Raw genomic sequence first — 19,536 nt, 5'->3', positions numbered from 1 at the left:
CTGTTTCTCTCGGGGATCCCTGTCTTTCTTTGCCTGGTGTCTAGTGTCATGTCACCTGCCAGTGCCTGCTTTTTGGTGGTTTTATGTTAAAGCATAAATCTGATCCCCTTACTAGAAGTGGAAGGTCAGCTCTTGCTTTTAAATCAGAAAAAGATGCCTTTTTAAGTTTAGAAGTTCCATCAATATGTATTACTATAAACACCTCCTTTAATAAACAGTGAATCTTCTTAACCAGGGTTTTTGTGTCTTTAAAGAGTAAAAATTGAATTTCTAGGTTTATTTTAAATGGAAACTTAGCAATATCCTGGGTATGTTTCTGGAGTTTGTGGAAATACGGATGTATATGCACTTTTTGTCCCTCCCAAATTGTGCTGTTGTGTTGTACCCAGTAGCCAGAATGGCACTCCTCAGTCCTCCTTCCCCGGAGTACCGTTCACATCACTTTACTCTGCTCAGCAAGGCCGGAAGGCAGATGTGTGTTTGTGATGTGTGTTTGTGACGTACGTGCACGTGTGGGTAGCACACCTCATCATTTCTATCACTTGTTTTAAATAGGTAATGCAATCACATGGTAAAACATGCAAAAAGTACAAGAAGATACCCAGTCAAGTTCACTTTTACCCAGTTCTCCAGACACTCAGTTCCCTTCCTTAGTATATTCACTCTGTTTCCTTATTTTCTCTCTCCTGAATGCTCTGGCATCTGGGCCCTCACCGAGTGGGGAAGGACTGCGCCTTCCAGGACTCGGGATAGCAAATAACGGGTGCAGGACCGTGCCTTTCATACTCAAGCGGACCAGTCCGGAGTCCCGCTGCACACCACCACCTGTGTCATACCCAAGTCATCTCAGAGCCAGTGCTAGACGACTGGGGACAGCTATGCCCCAGAGCCTTTGAAATTGCGTAAACCAGCCAATCCATAGCGTCTCGCTCTAGCCTTTCTGTGAGATCCTCAGTCCAGCTTTCCTGGTTCCTTCCACCTCCAGACCGACCCTGGCACGGTCCCGCGTGGCCCAGTACAGCCTTTGCCACCTTCAGTGGGGGTGGCGTGGCCTCCTCTTGGGGAAGTAGCAAACGGCCTTTTCACTGGCGGTCATACCTCATCTGTTGTCTCACCATACCTGAATAACAAAATCTGCTGCTTAAAGACAGCTAGTGTTTGCATTTTCTTTCGCTTGTATGCAGGCAGGAAAGAATATGTTGGTTTTTTCCTCACCTTTGGACACAGCGTACTGTATACATGGATATGCATCTTGGATTTTTCTGTAACAGTATTGGATGCTGTGCTTTTAAGATCACCTTGGCCGGGCGCGGTGACTCGTGCCTGTAATCCCAGCACTTTGGGAGGCTGAGGCTTGTGGATCACTTGAGGTCAGGAGTTCGAGACCAGCCTGGCCAACATGGCGAAACCCTATCTCTGCTAAAAACAAAAATTAGCTGGGTGTGGTGTTGCACACCTTAATCCCAGCTACTTGGGAGGCTGAGGCATGAGAATCGCTTGAACCCGGGAGGCAGAGTTGCAGTGAGCCGAGATCACTCCACTACACTCCAGCCTAGGCAACGGAGTGAGACTACATCTCAAAAAACAAACAAACAAAAAACCCCAAAACACCTTATTGTGGTTACTGATGAATTTGACATATTATTATAGGAATATATTTGCATATCCATGTACCTTTCACTGTCCATTTCACTGATCTTCTGATTTTATCTAATCAATTTTACTTTTTACCTCTTCTCATTCATCTTCCTCTTTGAGAACAAATACAGTAAGAAAGACTTTTATTTATGACTTTAAATAAATTTATTAGAAAAGTTTAGTAGTTAATGGTACAGGGCATCCTCTTTGTGTATGTTTGTGTTTGTGATTTCTGTGTGTCTATATGTGCATCTTAAAAGGTTTAGGCTCTGTAACAGCTGCTACCTGTATTTCTGTCCTCTTGAGATTTTAAATAGGTAATGCAATCACATAGTACACAATCCAATATGTACGTACCATAAAAACCTCATTTGTTAAATAGTGAATCTTCTTAACGGAGGTTTTGTGTTTTGAGTTTCAGCGTCTTGTTTCTTAGGTTTTCAACCTTCATCGATCCTGCAGAGTGATTTTTTTTTTTTTTTCGAGACAGTGTCTCACTCTGTCGTCCAGGCTAGAGTGCAGTGGTGCCATTTGGCTCACCACAGTCTCAAACTCCTGCGCCCAAGTTCTTCCTTCTTCAGCCTCCTGAGTAACTGGGACCACAGACATGCACCACCACGCCGAGCTCATTTTTATATTTTTTGTAGAAAGAGGGGTCTCGCCGTGTTGCTCAGACTGGTCTCCAACTTCTGAGCTCAAACAATCCTCCCGTCTTGGCCTCCCAAAGTGGAATTTTTACAGGCGTGAGCCACCGTGCCCAACCTGCAGAGTAAAAGTTTCCTGTGTTTTGGAGGGTGATCCTTACTCAAAATCCCGTCTCATTATCGTGGAGCACACTGCACTGTTAGAATCTTGTTGGTCCTGCTGGTTCGTTCTCTTTGAGCAGACTTCTATCAGCTATCTCATGCCTCTTCCCTTGGAGAGCTGAGCTGGAAGGAGACAGCCCAAGGGAAACCAGGAAAGCCTAATTTTCCTTCTTTTGCCACCTTTTTGTCTTATTCTCTGAAGTTTTTTTTATACCACTCTTCCACCTGTCTGCTGTGTCTTGCCATCACTTTTGGATAGGGCTGGAACAGAACTTTCGTTAGGAGTCAAAGGAGCTTGACAAGCATGTCTCATCTATTACAAGCACTTCCACAGACTTCATCTTTACCAGAGCCCTGTGAGATGGTTACTGCAGATACCAGTAGCCTGCTGTGTTCCTTATTTACATTGTCTTCATTTTACAAATAATCTGAAGACTTCACGGAGCTCAGAGCTGCCAGAGGTCAGGCACTGTGAATTTCCTGGCTGCCGCTTCTCAGTGCATGGTGCCAGTCTCCGTCCTGTGCCTTTGCGTTTGGATGGGAATGTGGCTGTGCAGCCAGTTTTTCTGTCTCGTATCTACTCTTTGTATTGAGGGATTCTGTTTCATATAATAGTTGCCTTTCAGGCTAATCTTATTCCTATGGTGCCATCAGACCAAAAATGGGAAACTTTTAAGTAACACTAGATTTTTAAACTTAGTTTTATGAACCGTGGACCTCAGGGGTCATCAAACTGTTCCTATAAAGGGCCACACAGGGCTTTTGGGTTTGTGGGCCTTTCGGTCTCTGTCGTACCACTCAGCCTTGTCACTGTAGCCCAGAGGCTGCTGTACATGATATGGAAATGAGTGAGCACGGCTGTGTTCCAGTAAAACTTTACAAATAAATAAATAATTCAATAAAATTTGAATTTTCTGTCCTTTTCATGTATCACAAAAGTTTTTTTCAACCCTTTAAAAATGCAAAAGCCATTCTCCACTAGCCAGCCACACAAAAACAAGCTATGGTGGTTTCCTGACTCCTGATGACTTGATATATTTACTGGTGGGACTAGTTAAGCAGTTTCGTTGATTGCTAATTTTTAAAATTATTTTGAAGGGGTAGACTTTTATATTTCTGAAGTAAAAATTGAATCCCTCCCGTTGCTGTAAGCAAGAATGCTTAGAAAGGATTATTTGTATTTTGTTTCTCTTGGTTGTTAATAACACAATTATTCTTTATAGAAGAGCAATTAGGGTATCAGTTATCAAGGTTGAGATCTCAGATGAGATTTCACAGGTTGGTTAGTAGACTATTAGATCTCTTCCACATTGGGAAGTATTTGTTTCTCACTAGAAGATAAATTTTCCTAGATTTTGAGGTTTTCATACTTTTTTTGTGTTCATGTGTCCTGTTAAGTTTTCAGAGCTCCCAATTTCAGCTCAGACACTTGGCTCTAAGTGTACTTAGCAGGTCTTTATCGGTTCCCCCATTTTGTTTATTCTCTTATTCTGTGTTGAGATGTTATACTCAAATTACTCAGTTTCCATTTCGTATGCTTTTTAGAGGACAACGTTATACAGTGGCCCATTTTTTATTCGCTGCTTTACATGTGAAATACTGTAGTGTAGAATTATTTATGTTTACTATAGGAAATGTGATTTGTGATTGCAGACAGAAATGTGTAGTTTTTGTGTGGTAATCCCTGAAGCATGTAGTAAAGTTACACAACAGAAGAAGAGCTAGTAGGTATACTGGGTGCCCATCATGTGTTAGTCCAGTAACACTTTACAACTATTTTTTTCTGAACCAAAGTGAATGGCGTTTTATTGTGGCTGGAACGAATACTGAACAAAGTGCAATAGGAAATAGCTAAAGCTGCAAACAACTTCCAAGGGTTTCCGGTAACATTTGATAGCTGCAAAGGAAGGAAAGGACGGGCCAGTTGCATTACAATGGCAGGAATTCATTAAAAAAAAAGAATTACCTATTTGCAGTCTTTTTACCAAGATATGCAAATATTTTAAGGAGGAATCTGTAGATTTTTTTCCTACCTCTTTCTCATGTTCATTATTATTTTATAAAATAAGTGAAGTATATTATCCCCAAAGTTTGCAGGAAGTCACATTTTATTCAGTACATTTCTGCCGATGTTGATGATGACAAGCTTTTTCCTCCTTAAATCAGTGAATTTGAATCTTTATGATAAATTCTGTCAGGAGAATTTGGTTTTTCTATAGCTGCTGAATATTATTTGCTAAAATTATAGTGAAGATTTTGCATGTGGGTGCCCGAGATTAGTCTTTTTATGTCAACATGATGTTAACCTTATAAAATGGGTGTGTACCCTACCCTCTTTTTCTCTCCCTGCTATATCTGGCATTTATAGGATCACTGAAGGCAGTTCCCTGTAAATTGAGTTTTGCTGTCGATCTTATGTTTTAATGCCATCAGTTTTCAACAAGAAACAGCTAGTGAGATAGAATTGAAACCAGAAGAGACGTCTGAAGACTGTAGGGTACAGGCTCCCTGTGTGACTCCCCGTGTGACTTTAGACTAGTCATTTGATTAATTTTATTAGTGTTTTCTTTGGAACTCTGAAAGTTTGAACCAAATGAGTTCTGAGCGGCTTTCCAGCCTTGCCATTCTATGAATAGAATTCCATTTTTGGCTCCACGCCTAATCCTGCCGGCACCAGTACTGCAGTGACAAACAATAGCTGCTCAGATGGCCACAGCTGCCAAAAGAGCTCGCAGCAGGCTGTGGTGAAATACGGTCTTAGAACAGCACCGAATGAAGACAGGGTGGCGCTGCCGAGGATCTCTGAGCTCACGGTCTAGGGCTCTGAGGGGCTGAATGCTGAGTGATGAGTGAAGGAAAAGTCGCGTGTTTGCTCGTGGCCAGCAAGGCAGTCTGTGTTTTGCAGAAGCGGAGGACGTGATGCCTCCCCGCCAGTGGGCAGTCGGCTTGTCGGCGCTGCGTGGTCAGTGGTGACTCTGGTGTATGTTTCGGGGGGATCCAGCATTGGTTCAGGTCCTTATGGGCCAGGACCACCCTCATTCATTATTGTATCCACCGCAGAACCAGGCATGATACTCATGAAAGATTTTTAAAAGCAGCCACATTTGAAGGACTTTTCCTTTCACCCATTGGAAGAGGAGGCCTAGCAGTTCAAGCAGACAAGCGCTGTCCTTGATGTCGTTTCTGTCACTCCCCGCTCACCTGCGCCTTCTGCCCACCCCACTGTACAGCTCTCAGGCCTGCACCGTGATCTCTCAGTCACATACACAGCCTGCGTCTGGGGCCGTTTCCTTTTATTTAAGCTGGTTGGGTACAGATCGGTAGACTGGAATGTTCCATGGATGACGTGTTTACAAAGGGACAGTCAGGTGCTACCTGGAGTTCCACAGTTAGCGTCTGTTATTTCTGCATCTCATGGTGCTTTATTTTACTTTAATACCTCATTGGAAAAATCAAAATAATGACCAGTTATGTGGCCCTCTTTGTTTTCCAGGCGTCTGGTGGGTCCCTGTAGTTTTCTGGTAGCTTTTTTACCTTACTCAGAGCAAGTTCTCTTTCAACACTGAACTGCGGACTTTTAAAACACTTTTTAGGAGCCCAAGATTTGTAACATGTGTCCTATAAAGTTCTAAAGCACTTTTACTTAAATCTCTGACCTCTCGTAGCTTCCCTATTTATGTAATTTATGTTCATTTTTCCTGGTATGAGGGCTTTTTACTGTTCTTTCTTCTGTATAACAGAAGCAACAGGTTTGGTTAAAATCAGAAGGACAGTTTGGGTAAACACGGGGTGAGCACAGGTAAGTTTTTCTGGCTAAAGACAACATTAGGCAAATTATCTTTGCAAACACATTTTGATTAACGCATTGTACCCCGAGGCCTGTGTCGCTAGTGGAGTGAGCCCTCGAGGACAGGCTGCTTTGCTTTCCTCGGAACTGAAGCATCTGTTCTGTCTTGGTTCTTACATGAAACAGCTTTAGAAAAGCTGGAACTTTGTGTGTTACAGGCATTAAGCTAGAATTTATTCATATGAATAGAGTTACTAAATCAATATTTAGGGAGTTTTTCTATTATGGAGGGGAAATAATATACTCAGAACTGATGTGTGGTTTGTGTCATATTTTATATATTCATAACTGAATACAAGACCGAGCTGAATTGTGGTTCTCAGCCAGCCATGTTGAGGAAGCCCCATTCCAGAGCCGCGGCATCCTGCTCTCTCCTTTCCTGAGGCGTCCTGTTCTCTCCTCCTCTGAGGCATCCTGCTCTCTCCTCCTCTGAGGCATCCTGCTCTCTCCTTTCCTGAGGGATCCTGTTCTCTCCTCCTCTGAGGCATCCTGCTGTCTCCTTTCCTGAGGCATCCTGCTCTCTCCTTTCCTAAGGGATCCTGCTCTCTCCTTTCCTGAGGGATCCTGTTCTCTCCTCCTCTGAGGGATCCTGCTGTCTCCTTTCCTGAGGGATCCTGCTGTCTCCTTTCCTGAGGGATCCTGCTCTCTCCTCCTCTGAGGGATCCTGCTGTCTCCTTTCCTGAGGGATCCTGCTGTCTCCTTTCCTGAGGGATCCTGCTGTCTCCTTTCCTGAGGGATCCTGCTGTCTCCTTTCCTGAGGGATCCTGCTGTCTCCTTTCCTGAGGGATCCTGCTGTCTCCTTTCCTGAGGCATCCTGCTCTCTCCTTTCCTGAGGCATCCTGCTCTCTCCTCCTCAGAGGGATCCTGTTCTCTCCTCCTCTGAGGGATCCTGCTGTCTCCTTTCCTGAGGGATCCTGCTGTCTCCTTTCCTGAGGGATCCTGCTGTCTCCTTTCCTGAGGGATCCTGCTCTCTCCTCCTCTGAGGGATCCTGCTGTCTCCTTTGCTGAGGCATCCTGCTGTCTCCTTTCCTGAGGCATCCTGCTGTCTCCTTTCCTGAGGGATCCTGCTCTCTCCTCCTCTGAGGGATCCTGCTCTCTCCTCCTCTGAGGGATCCTGCTCTCTCCTCCTCTGAGGGATCCTGCTGTCTCCTCCTCTGAGGGATCCTGCTGTCTCCTCCTCTGAGGGATCCTGCTGTCTCCTCCTCTGAGGGATCCTGCTGTCTCCTTTCCTGAGGGATCCTGCTCTCTCCTCCTCTGAGGGATCCTGTTCTCTCCTCCTCTGAGGGATCCTGCTCTCTCCTCCTCTGAGGGATCCTGCTCTCTCCTCCTCTGAGGGATCCTGTTCTCTCCTCCTCTGAGGGATCCTGTTCTCTCCTCCTCTGAGGGATCCTGCTGTCTCCTCCTCTGAGGGATCCTGCTGTCTCCTCCTCTGAGGGATCCTGCTCTCTCCTCCTCTGAGGGATCCTGCTCTCTCCTCCTCCTGAAGGATCCTATTCTCTCCTCCTCTGAGGGATCCTCTTTTCTCCTCCTCCTGAGGGATCCTGTTTTCTCCTCCCCTGAGGGATCCTGCTCTCTCCTCCCCTGAGGGATCCTGCTCTCTCCTCCCCTGATGGATCCTGCTCTCTCCTTCCCTGAGGGATCCTGCTCTCTCCTTCCCTGAGGGATCCTGCTCTCTCCTCCCCTGAGGGATCCTGTTTTCTCCTCCCCTGAGGGATCCTACTCTTTCCTCCCCTGAGGGATTCTGTTCTCCCCTCCTCCTGAGGAATCCTGCTCTCTCCTCCCCTGTGGAATCCTGCTCTCTCCTCCTCCTGAGGGATCCTGTTCTCTCCTCCTCCTGAGGGATCCTGCTCTCTCCTTCCCTGAGGAATCCTGCTCTCTCCTCCCCTGAGGGATCCTGCTCCCTCCTCCCCTGAGGAATCCTGCTCTCTCCTCCTCTGAGGGATCCTGCTCTCTCCTCCTCCTCTGAGGGATCCTGTTCTCTCCTCCTCCTGAGGGATCCTGCTCTCTCCTCCTCCTCTGAGGGATCCTGTTCTCTCCTCCTCCTGAGGGATCCTGCTCTCTCCTCCTCCTCTGAGGGATCCTGCTCTCTCCTCCTCTGAGGGATCCTGCTCTCTCCTCCTCCTCTGAGGGATCCTGCTCTCTCCTCCTCTGAGGGATCCTGCTCTCTCCTCCTCTGAGGGATCCTGCTCTCTCCTCCTCTGAGGGATCCTGCTCTCTCCTTCTCCTGAGGGATCCTGTTCTCTCCTCCTCCTGAGGGACAGCATCATGACTCGGCTTGGGAATTTTATTTTTTTTAAGTGATCCCAGATCACCTTTGGAGCTGAGTTACTTGTTTAATCCTCTGCTTTTTGTCTCGTATGTAGAGTGAGAAGCCTACAAAGCCGTAAAACATTTCAAGTGAAGACACTGATAAAATACAGAAAGTAATAAAAGTGGCTATCCCTGAATTACAGAATTGTTTGCCAGTGTTACCCAGTTCTTTTAGAAAATATGTTTTCAGTACTTTCATTTGCTGTCCAAATAAAAAGATCTATTTGTGTGTATATCCAAACTCATCAAATTGTATACATTAAACATATGTAGTTTTTTATATATCACTTATACCTCAGTAAAGCCATTAATTTATTAAAAAACAGGTGTATTTCCCTAAGGCTGCTTTCCATAAATTTAAATGACAGAGGTGGATTCTCTCGCAATTCTGGAGGCCAGAAGTTTGAATTCCAGGGGCCGTGAGGGCCTTGCTCCCTCTGAAGGCACTGAGGGAGGACCCATCCTCGCTTCTCCCCGTCTCCAGGCACCTGCTGACTTGAGACAGCACCACTCCAGTCTCTGGCTCTGTCATCAGATGCCCTTCTTCCCTGGGTCTGTGACTCAAATCTCCCTCTACCTTTCTCTTAAAAAGACTCTTGCTCTTGAATTTAGGGCCTCCATAAATCCAAGGTGGTCTCATCTTGAGGTTCTGAATTACGTCTTCAGGGATGCTTATCCAAGTCAGTTCACACTCACAGCTTCCAGGAGCCACCATTCCATCCACCACAAAGGTATTTTCAAAAAGACGGAAAATAGGCTGTTCAGTGGAAATGTATATAGCCATTTAGATTCTTTTTTTTTTTTTTTTAAATGTTGTAAAGACTACATTTCATTTAACTTACGTTCTAACAGGCTTTAATGATTTGGTCAGTAGTTGCAGACTTGTCAGGAGGATTCTGGGTGATGTTTTAGGACTTAATAAGCATTTGAAGAACAGGTGGAATCTTCAGGTGGGCTCTTCTAGCCACTTTGTTGCGTTTTTTGCAACATTAATTATGCTGCTTATGGTACGTAAGAACCATACTTGAGAAATACTGTTTATTTCTCCTATGTCCATAGTACTATTGTGTTTCTGTATCTCAAATAGTATTTTAAAGAAATAGACAATATGCTTTGTTCCAGAATAAGACCAGCAGTAGTTATTATAAGTTAAGAGTGAAGTTTTTTCAACTTCTGTCAGCACCTGTGCTGAGGTCAGCATGGGATGGAATCACCGGAAAACCTTTATGAGATTGTACAGTCTGGGTCCTCATGAGTGAAGAGTGTGATTTGGTGGCCCTGGCACGGGGCGGGAAGAAGGGGGGTTTGGCGTTCACACCCCGTGATCCCGATGCACACCTCTGCAGGAAAAGGCTCAAGCAGTAGCGCCTTCTGAACAGTGTCCTCGGTGGGAGCGCCACTCTTCTGCTGACTCAGACCTTCAGGAATTTATTCCACATGCCTAGACCTCATTTCCTCATGTTTTAAGGTACAGGATTTGGGCTAGAGCATCGTGAAAGACATTCTGGCTTTAGCAAACTTTGTTTTTACAGTAAGAGGGTACTTAGCACCCATGATCCATTTCATTAAAAATTTGCTGCAACTCAAAAACATTAGAAAAAGTCATATAGAGGATATGCCACTTTAATATTTCTAAGAAGTTTGAGTTTTTTATATACATGGCCATATATTAATGTATATATTTAAGGCTTAAAAAATAATGTATTTGAGATTTTCCAGCCTAAGTTTACTTTTCAGCCATCGAATATTTCTGTATTTTCACTCTGAGCTTTAAAATGTTTTAATATTTAAATTTATTTGAGTAATATGCTCGTTAAAGATTAAACATTGCCACAATAAAGTAGTGTATAAAATGAAGTTCTCCTCTTCTCTTCCCTCCAGCCACCTGTTCCATTTCCCAGGAGTAGCCAGAAGTAATATTTCAGGGTTTAACGTGTCACAACTTGTGTGCACAGGAGTGTGTGTACACATTACATCTGTACACATATATTCATGTCTCATCAGCACCTTGCCTTTGCTGGTTTTTGTAGTACTCCTTATCTAAAAGTTACCCGAGCAGTGTAAGTTTCACAGTCTGCCCTTGAGCGTATTACGGGTGTTTTATTGTAATTGTCCTTAGTGTTGCTGATTCTTAAAGCGCACTGAATGTCCCTGGGAGCAGTCCCTGCCACAGTCAGGATTGAAGGGTAGAAATCCAACTTCCAGATCCCGGTAGTAACAACTCCGGAAGAAATTACACTGAAGACCCCTACAACTTAAACAAGACACTTCCTTTACCACCAAGTATACTGTGATTACAGTTCTTAAACTTAGTGTAGAGTAAATATATGAAAGTGTTTCAGAGAAATCATTGGGTGAAAATGGTGTGCACCTAAAGTGCATGCTTGCAGTCAAGGGTTGGTCAAAATAATGCTGTGCTGAATAAAACATTGTGAGAAAAGGATGGATCCCCGAGGACTCCTTCCTGCAGAAGGACCTGGGCTTGCTGGAGGGAACGTTCGAATCCTGGAGGAAAGTGAGATCACTGAATAATTCTGTTGTATAGTCATTATACGTATTAAATAGGATTATGATAGATACATTCAGAGTTGTCTATGTGAATTAAGAGCTTGGACTCTGGGATCAGACTTGGTCGAATCTCAGCGTTGCATTTAGCTGGCTATGATTTTATCTCTCCAAACCTCAGATATCTTAAAAATAAACATAGTATATTGGTAGCTCCCTTCTAGGGTTGCCGTTAGTATCCAGTGACAGTGACGTATGTAAAATGCCCAGCCCAGAGCTGCGTCTTGGGAAGCACAGAATTCGTGTTGGCTAAAAAGCGAACTGTGAGAGAACAGTTTAATATTCACCTCTGCCTTTTACATGTGGGAGTTGTTTCCTTAAATAAATTGTATGCCTTTGAGGACAAGAGCCTTGACTTTCGTATATGTCTCTCATGGTGACATTCGGGAACAGCATTCTGAGCAGTTGAATAACGGTGCGGACTGAACAAGTGAGTGACTGAGATCATGAACATTATGACATCACTACTGTTTATGAACATAGATTAATTTATTCACTTTTAGTGCTTAGGAAAAATAAGCAAAAACAAAACAAAAAACTAGTAATGATTCTCCGAGTCACAGCTAAGCACAGAGCCTCTTGGTTGTTACGTGTTCAGGTGAAGCAGCAAAGCAGCGATTCTGAAGCAGCCCTCTTCGTTGCCTGCTGCGCCAAGTGGAGACTCACAGCAGAGAACGGTGGGCAGGAGCGTGGCAGGGCAGTGTCAGCACAGTCAAAATCTGGGAAACTTTTCCTTTTTTTTTTTTTTTTCCTATGTAGGATTAAGACAGATGTCTACAAAAATTTGGATTTAGATAAATATTTTTGCTTCAAATTTTAACCACAGAAAAAGATTTTGAATATTGCAGATGTTAAAGTTTTTAGTTTTGACAGGCAGCATTTGAAATTGGAGATGCTATAAAGGATCAGACATAATTGGTGACTATTTAAATTTAGATTATTTAAATTTAAAATTCAGTTCTTTGGTGACATTAGCTCCATTTCAAGCGCATAGTGGCCACATGTGGCTTGGTGCTACTATATTGGACAGTGCAAATTATAGAACACACAAATCGTCACAGAAATTTCTGTTGGACAGTGCTTTTCTAGAACGTGTATGGCTGTGGTTCATGAATTATTGTAAAATAAAAGGGTGGAAAGGCCGAAATCATTGTAGGGGGTAGAGGAAAATAACCAGAGTAAAAGGAAGGTATCGGGTGGCCAGATTTTTACCTTTTTCCCTTGATCTTTTCCCTTCCTCTGCTTATTCTTTAGTAGAGTGATTGAGAAGTGGTTCCAAGTAAATTTCCTTCCAGGTGAGGTGAACACAGGGCTGCAGAGTTTCCTTCCTTTAGAGCCAGGACCCTGTCTTTTACAGTATGGGGTCGTCGATGACTCTTACTACAGATCGCAAGTGCTTGCTCTCTCGCTGCAGTTGGACCTGAATCCTATTCAGAAATCCTATTTTTTTCCTTCTCTAGCTGCCATCTCTCATTTTTATGAATGGGACAGTCTCACTGTGTCGCCTAGTCTCAATTGCAGTGGCCTGCTCTCGGCTCACTGCAACCTCTGCTTCCCGGGTTCAAATGAGTCTCGTGCCTTAGCCTCCCAAGTAGCTGGGATTACAGGTGTACGCCACCACACCCAGCTAATTTTTGAATTTTTAGTAGAGATGGGGTTTCTCCATGTTGACCAGGCTGGTCTCGAACCCCTAGCTTCAAGTGATTAACCTGCCTTGGCCTCCCAAAGTGCTGGGATTATGCCATCTATTTTTATCCACAGTACTGATGTTGCAATTTATTTTTTACAGAACCGAAGTCTTCAGTCCCTCCCTGGTTTCTTTCACTTTTAATGTAGACTTACTAGATTTATTGAACCCCCAACTTCAGTACTTTGCTAAATGAATTGAGTAAGCAACTTAATCTCTCTAAGCCTGTAAAAACTGGGATATCTTCACATATTTACACATACATATGTGAAGATATACACATATACATATGTGGAGATACCTCTATTTTTTACAGGCTTAGAGAGATAAATATATATATGTATATACACATATGTAATGAAGTATATATTAAAACATAATACCTTGGCTAACAAACTGTCAAAATTGAGTGGCTTGAAATAACTGTCATAATTTAGGTTAGGGCTCTGCTGGACGGTTCTTCCACTCTTGAAATAACTCATAATTTAGTTTAGGGTTCTGCTGGGCGCTTCTTCCACTCTTGTGCAGGCTTGGCTAGTGGCCGGCTGGTCCTCGGTGGCCTCACTCGCATGTGGGGCAATGGTGGGTGGGTTGTCTGCTGGAGCAGCACGAATGACGACCACATGTCTTCTCATCCAACCAAGTCCACACTTTCCTGGAGCACAGAGTTGCTGGCAAGAGCCTTCTTCCTGCTTCCTGTGTGTAGCTCCTGTGCCGTGTTCTCTGTTAGTGCCCTATAATCTAGCCTGTCTTATTGTTTCTCACATGTAAAGTAGTCTTCGCCAACTTCTAGCCTTCATCCCGGTTTCTTGCAAACAAGACTGTCTTATCGCCACTTTCTGAGTGGACAGTACAACACAGGAGACTGAATGCATAGATCACTCCAGCTGCGTGGACCATGTCACACGACTGTCCTCACCTGCCAGTCCTTTGATGTTCACTTTTACGTCTGTCTACTTTGCGAAGTCTACTTTATCTCTTGAATTTTGAGAAGTTTGGAGATGGTTTTGCTATTGATTTATAATAAATGTCAAAGAGTACAATTCTATATTGAAACATTATAGCTGATCTGACATTCTTTCTGTTCTAAATGAACTCATCTCTAAATGTCTAAAGTGGCATTGAAAGGCCGTGAGTGGTTTTTAATGACGTTCATCAAGTGCTGTAAAGCTTGGTTCCTGCATTGTGCGTACATTTATGGGGTGACCTGGCAACTGCTCATTGGTGAGAATATACTGTGTCTGCTGTCTCAGCCCACCTACATTTATCATGGTTTTGTTATATAGAAAGCGTTTTTCTGGACCAAGGAAAAAAAAAATTTCTCGTTTTTCTTCCTTTCTATTTTTAATTATCAGTGCTTGGCAGAAAAGGAAGATAAAACACAAAGTTACAAAAAGAAAACAATTACATATACGTTTTTCTGCTTTTGCCTCCTCTTTTATCTCCTAACTTGCTTTTGTGGACCTATTAAATGACTGATGATGAATCATTCCTGTTTTTTCCTTACAGTTTATGGAAGTCACAGTTCAGAGTTCATGGAGAGTTGGAATACTATAACGCAGCAGATTACACAGTTAGGTGTGAAAAATAGGGAGGAAAAAAACACTCATCTGAGCCTCAAGAGAACGAAATCCTACTCCTGGTTTTGTTAATGACTGACTAGTGGACTTGGAAAATTTTAACTTCCCTTTGGTTCAGGCAACTGAACTTGATAATCTTAAAGGTTTCTCTTTAGTTCTGAAGTTCTGTATAGTTTCTTTAAGTATATATCTTTCTGGAATTTGGCAAAAATATTGCAGATGAGCACAGATGTCGAAAATGAAAGAAGTGGATATACTTATGAGGACACTTCCTACCTCCTAGGTTAATAACATGTAGTGGGTACATGGAGCAGTTGTACTTTGGAAGTATGTTTGAAGTAGATGTTTCAGGTGGGCAGGGGTCGGGGGGTGATGAGCAGGAGTGATGCTCACAGAGGCATGAGTGGGCGTGAACACGGAACGCGTTCGGTAGATTGTTTCGCATGGCCAGTGTGCAGGGAGTTCGGGTAGCATTCCCAGGGGTCAGGCACACAGTGTGCAGATTGCTGTAAGATAAAGTACACCTTTAAAAGACACCCAGAACGCCTAGTATTTCATTGCTTCATTAGGAAATTCTGTTTTCATTCTGTATGAAAATCCCACAAGAAGCCTTAATTTTACCCTAATTTTTTGCAGAGGGGGTGCACCACCTGGTGCCGCCCCCATAGGACACTCGTGCCCGGCCTCTCTCTGGAGATGGCATTAGGGAAAAGCGCTATGGCAGCCTTGCTAAGATTCTTTTTGCTGAGAGTGTTGTGAATTCAGAAAGGTTTTTTTGTTGTTATTTGTTTGTTTTGTCAGTCTGAAATATCTGATGTGTTCTTCACAGAGAAGTAAATGCAACTTGCAGGGTTTCTTGCAGGACCTTGATTTGTGAATTGTGTCTTGTGTGTAGACCGGTGCTGTCCAGCAGCTTCCTGCCGTGGGGAGCACATCTGCGTCCGCCTTGCTCCATGCTGTCAGCACCGGCCCACAGGGGCTGCTGCACCCTGGAAATTTGGCTTAGTGTGATTGAGAAACTGAAGTGTAAACTTTACTGAATTTTAATTAATTTAAATTTCACTGGCCTTAGGTGGCTAGTGGCGACTATAGTTGTTAGCGGGGGTCTCGATCTTCGTCTTCTCTTTTGTTGTTTACAGTTACATGTGAGACAATCTTCTCTTCGTAAAAGAAATACTTCTCCTGGTCTGCTTCCTGCCTCACTTTCTCTTTCCTTCCAGGCTTCTCTGAAGTACGTCCTCCTTAAAATCCCTTGCTTTTGGCTTCTGGGAAACCAAGCTTCTCTTCCAGCAGATTGCTTCCTAGGCTGAAAATCAGCCTGCTATTTTCTTACCTTTTTTATAGGTCTACTGTTCTCTTTAGTTTTCATACTCACTTCTGTGCTTGTGGTCTGAGTCACACCTGTCTGTGTGCCCACAACTTCTTCCCTGCACTTCAGATCTGTGCTTCTTAACACCTGCAGGGTGCTGCTGCCGGCCCCTAACGACCCATCGCAGCACCTGGTACACACCCTGCCTATAAGTATGTACTAAAGGGCTCTCTGTTGGCTCACTTACAAGCTGTGAATTTGTATCATTTTCAGGTTTACCGGAGTTTATGTATCTCTCTCACTCTAGATCATATTTTTAATTCTACTGTTTCATAGTTTTAAGAAATTCACATGTTCACACATTTAAGTGTTTCTTGAGGGTAAGGGAGAGAGAGAGCTGCGTGAGCAAGCTATGCAAAAAAGACAGTCTGTGTCCTCATGGGTTTTCCAGTATAGAAAAAAGACTTATTTTTAAATGAGGGGCTTTAATACTGTGGAGTAGTATTATGATAGAAGAAATATTAGGTCTTGGAGAATCCAGCAGCAGGAACCCACGCGTGTCCCCGCAGTGAGTTTAAACCCACTTCAGTTTAAACCGAGGGGTGAGGCAGTGGCTCGGGGTAGTCAGACTGAAATGGAAAGAAAGGGGCATTACCATTCATTGCATTGGGATGGGATTAATGGTCCATCTGAGTTAACAGAGGAGAATTAATTTGAGGCCTATAGAACGTGCAGATAATTTCAGACCCAGGAAGGAGGTGGTCAGGTAGCCTTTTGACTTTATGTGGATTTTTTTTTTTTTTTAGATAGAGGCTTGCTCTGTCACCCAGGCTGAGTGCAGTGGTGCAATCTCAGCTCACTGTGGCCTCCTCCTCCCAGGTTCAAGCAATTTTTCTGCCTCAGCCTCCTGAGTAGCTGGGATTACAGGTGCATGCCACCATGCTGGCTAGTTTTTTGTATTTTTAGTAGAGACAGGGTTTTGCCATGTTGGCCAGGCTGGTCTCGAACTTCTTTGCTCAGGTGATCCGCCCGCCTCAGCCTCCCAAAGTGCTGAGATTGCAGGTGTGAGCCAGCGCGCCCAGCCTTTTGACGTGGAATTGGTAGTAGGGACACAGGTACAGCTTTCGTTAGCCTTCTTGTGTGCGGTAAGTAAATTGTAGAGTGAGGAATTGTATTTGCTCACAAGTATTTGCACAGTGCTGTCTGGTGAGTGATTAAGTGCCCTACAGAAGAATACTGTTTTCCTGTGAATGTGTCAAGCTGCTCTTCCACGTGATGTTACCATCGATCACGACTTCCTGGTGGATGCATCACAATAATTAGATGTGGGACTAATCACGTGGCTTCTTGTCGTTCCTGAACTGTTTACAGCCACAGTTAGGAGATGGTGGTACATTTTTGAGAGGGGAAAAAAGAGATTTAACTTAAAAGGTTTTTGACTAATGAAAATTAAGCTTGTGCCACATTTGAGTATCATTTTTACACCCTTAAGCAGTGTGAAGCATTTCCCTTTAGCCCCTTTTAATCTTTACCTATGGTCTGGGAAAACCCCAGTGTGGAGGTATGATATAGTCTTCTGTTGTCCTTGTTAAAAAGAGAACAGTTTCGTGGAATTGTGAGGAAAATAGTGTTGATTTAGATTCTTAGTAACTACTTAAGGAAAAAAGAATGAAAACACAAAGCTTTCACTTACAACTGCAGAAAAACATTTTGAATATCCCTTAATTGATAGTTCAGTCAATTTAGTTAAGATTAGGGGAGAAAATAAATTAGATTAATAAAGTCTATTCCTAAATGTGAGTTATTTGAAGTATTTCCCTATGGGGGAAAAAAAAAAAAAACAGCGCTGGCAGGAGAGCGTTTAGCCCTGGTAATTGTCCTGCCACACAGGCTCCACCTGATTTTAAGGTCAGAGGTGCAGATCATGCTGGATGCACCTGTCACCATCAACACAGATTGGGGACGACGTTTTAGTGGTTAGGGGAATTTTGTTTGTGGTTTTGGTGAAGCACAAGAATACATTTTATAAATTGTAATTACCTTCTAGTTCCAACATATGCTGACAGTTAAGCAGTTATTAAAGTTCTCAAGAGAGTTCAAAACTCGTATAGATATCCTAGTTTGACAGGAAATTTTTTTTTCTAGAAAATGGAATTTGAGAATCATTAATTTTCTTGTATGGGAAATTAAATGAGCAAGATTACCCGGAAAATTACATTGCTTTTTATAACAGTTCTTTATTTATGAGAGTAAATAATTCAAAGGTAATAAATTAGAGTTAACATTTTATTTTCAATAGCCCTTTTTAATACAGTTGTAGAAGTTATTTCTGTCAACTCTAAGTTATCTCTTGAGCAGTTAAAGGAGATGGATGAGATTGAAATCCTGTATAACTTCATCTCACTTTTAAAAAATCTTTTCTGACAAAATGTGTATTGAAACCACTAACAAACATAAAATGTAACTGATTTGAGTTTTTCCACTTTCTTACTATTTGTCATTTATCCAATATGTTTATGAGTCATTAAAGTAAGAAAGTAATAAAGTATGCTATTGTTTGTAGACAAAATAACTAACCATACCTGGAAATTAAATTTCTTTAGTAAGAAGTTTCTTTCTTCTTTTTTTCTTGAGAAGAAATTCGCTTAGACTTTTAGAAGAGTTTGGTTTTGTTTTGTATTTTATTTTTGAGACGGAGTCTCACTGTGTTGCCCAGGCTGGAGTGCACTGGTGTGATCTCTGCTCACAGCAACCTGCACCTCCCAGGTTCAAGCAGTTCCTGCCTCAGTCTCCCAAGTAGCTGGGATTACAGTCACGCGCCACCTCGCCTGATTAATTTTTGTATTTTTTGTAGAAACAGGGTTTCACCATGTTGGCCAAGCTGGCCTCCAACTCCTGACCTCAAGTGATCCACCCACCTGGGCCTCCCAGAGTGCTGGGATTACAGACATGAGCTACTGTGCCTGGCCAAGAGTGTGATTTTAATTGCAATATTTTGTAATTGACCTTATTTTGTGAAGATTAATGAACTGTTACCGTTTTACAGGTCTCATCACAACTACATCAAGGAAGCTAGACCGAGAACAGCAAGAGGAACACATATTAGAGGTATTTTTTTTAATCTTTAATACTTAAAGATTCGTAGTTATAAGTATCATGAAAGAACAATCTTGTTCCCATTAACCAGTATTCTTAGCTATTAATATTTTGTTGTATTAATATTATTTACTGGTTATTAGGAAAAAGGAATATAAGGAAATTGTTAATGAATATAGCTCTTGTGCCCTTTATCCCTCAGTGACTTTCCCAGAATACACGGCCACTGTCATGGACCCCATTCAGATCTTTGTGTTTTATGCTCACACAGACACACAGGGCAAACAGAACGGTAAACAGTGTCACGTGGAATTCATTTGCATTTACATAAGTGATATTTTTCTGTATACATCTTTTTTCCCCTTTACTATTATGTTTTGAGATATATTTATGTTGGTGTTTATAGATCTATTTCAATCTTTTTAACTAGAGGTAATTTGTTTCCAGATTCATTTTTTTGCTCTTAAACAATTGCATTATTTTTGCATTTTAAACTATGAATTACTTAGTTGGTGCTTCTTAAATGCCTCAAAAGTAAAAGTAGATGGAAGTCTCAGATGTGCTCTTCTAGAAAGTTCTAATAAAACTTCTCATTCTCATGGCTACTTTACAATGCCTTTTAGGCCTTAGACAACCCACAGCTGCTTATCATTTATTGGTCACTTGGTTTTTGGCTAATAGTAAATCCATTGCAGAAA

The 19,536-nt window shown here is 42.6% G+C and overlaps 1 protein-coding gene across 4 annotated transcripts in view; it reads left to right on the top strand.

Annotated features, from left to right (window-relative positions):
- FAT1 (FAT atypical cadherin 1) overlaps positions 1–19,536 on the top strand; it is a 143,608-nt gene that overhangs the window by 74,051 nt on the left and 50,021 nt on the right. For all 4 annotated transcript variants that reach the window (XM_073017791.1, XM_008000505.3, XM_008000507.3 and 1 more), the window contains exon 4: positions 18,789–18,850. In XM_073017791.1, the coding sequence (XP_072873892.1) occupies positions 18,789–18,850 (62 nt within the window). The remainder of the gene's footprint in view (positions 1–18,788; positions 18,851–19,536) is intronic.

The sequence above is a fragment of the Chlorocebus sabaeus genome, chromosome 7 (genome assembly GCF_047675955.1).
Source record: "Chlorocebus sabaeus isolate Y175 chromosome 7, mChlSab1.0.hap1, whole genome shotgun sequence".
In the NCBI taxonomy this organism is placed as follows: Eukaryota; Metazoa; Chordata; class Mammalia; order Primates; family Cercopithecidae; genus Chlorocebus; species Chlorocebus sabaeus.
The sequence above is the reverse complement of the archived record's forward strand: the minus strand, read 5'-3'. Positions and strand labels throughout refer to the sequence as shown.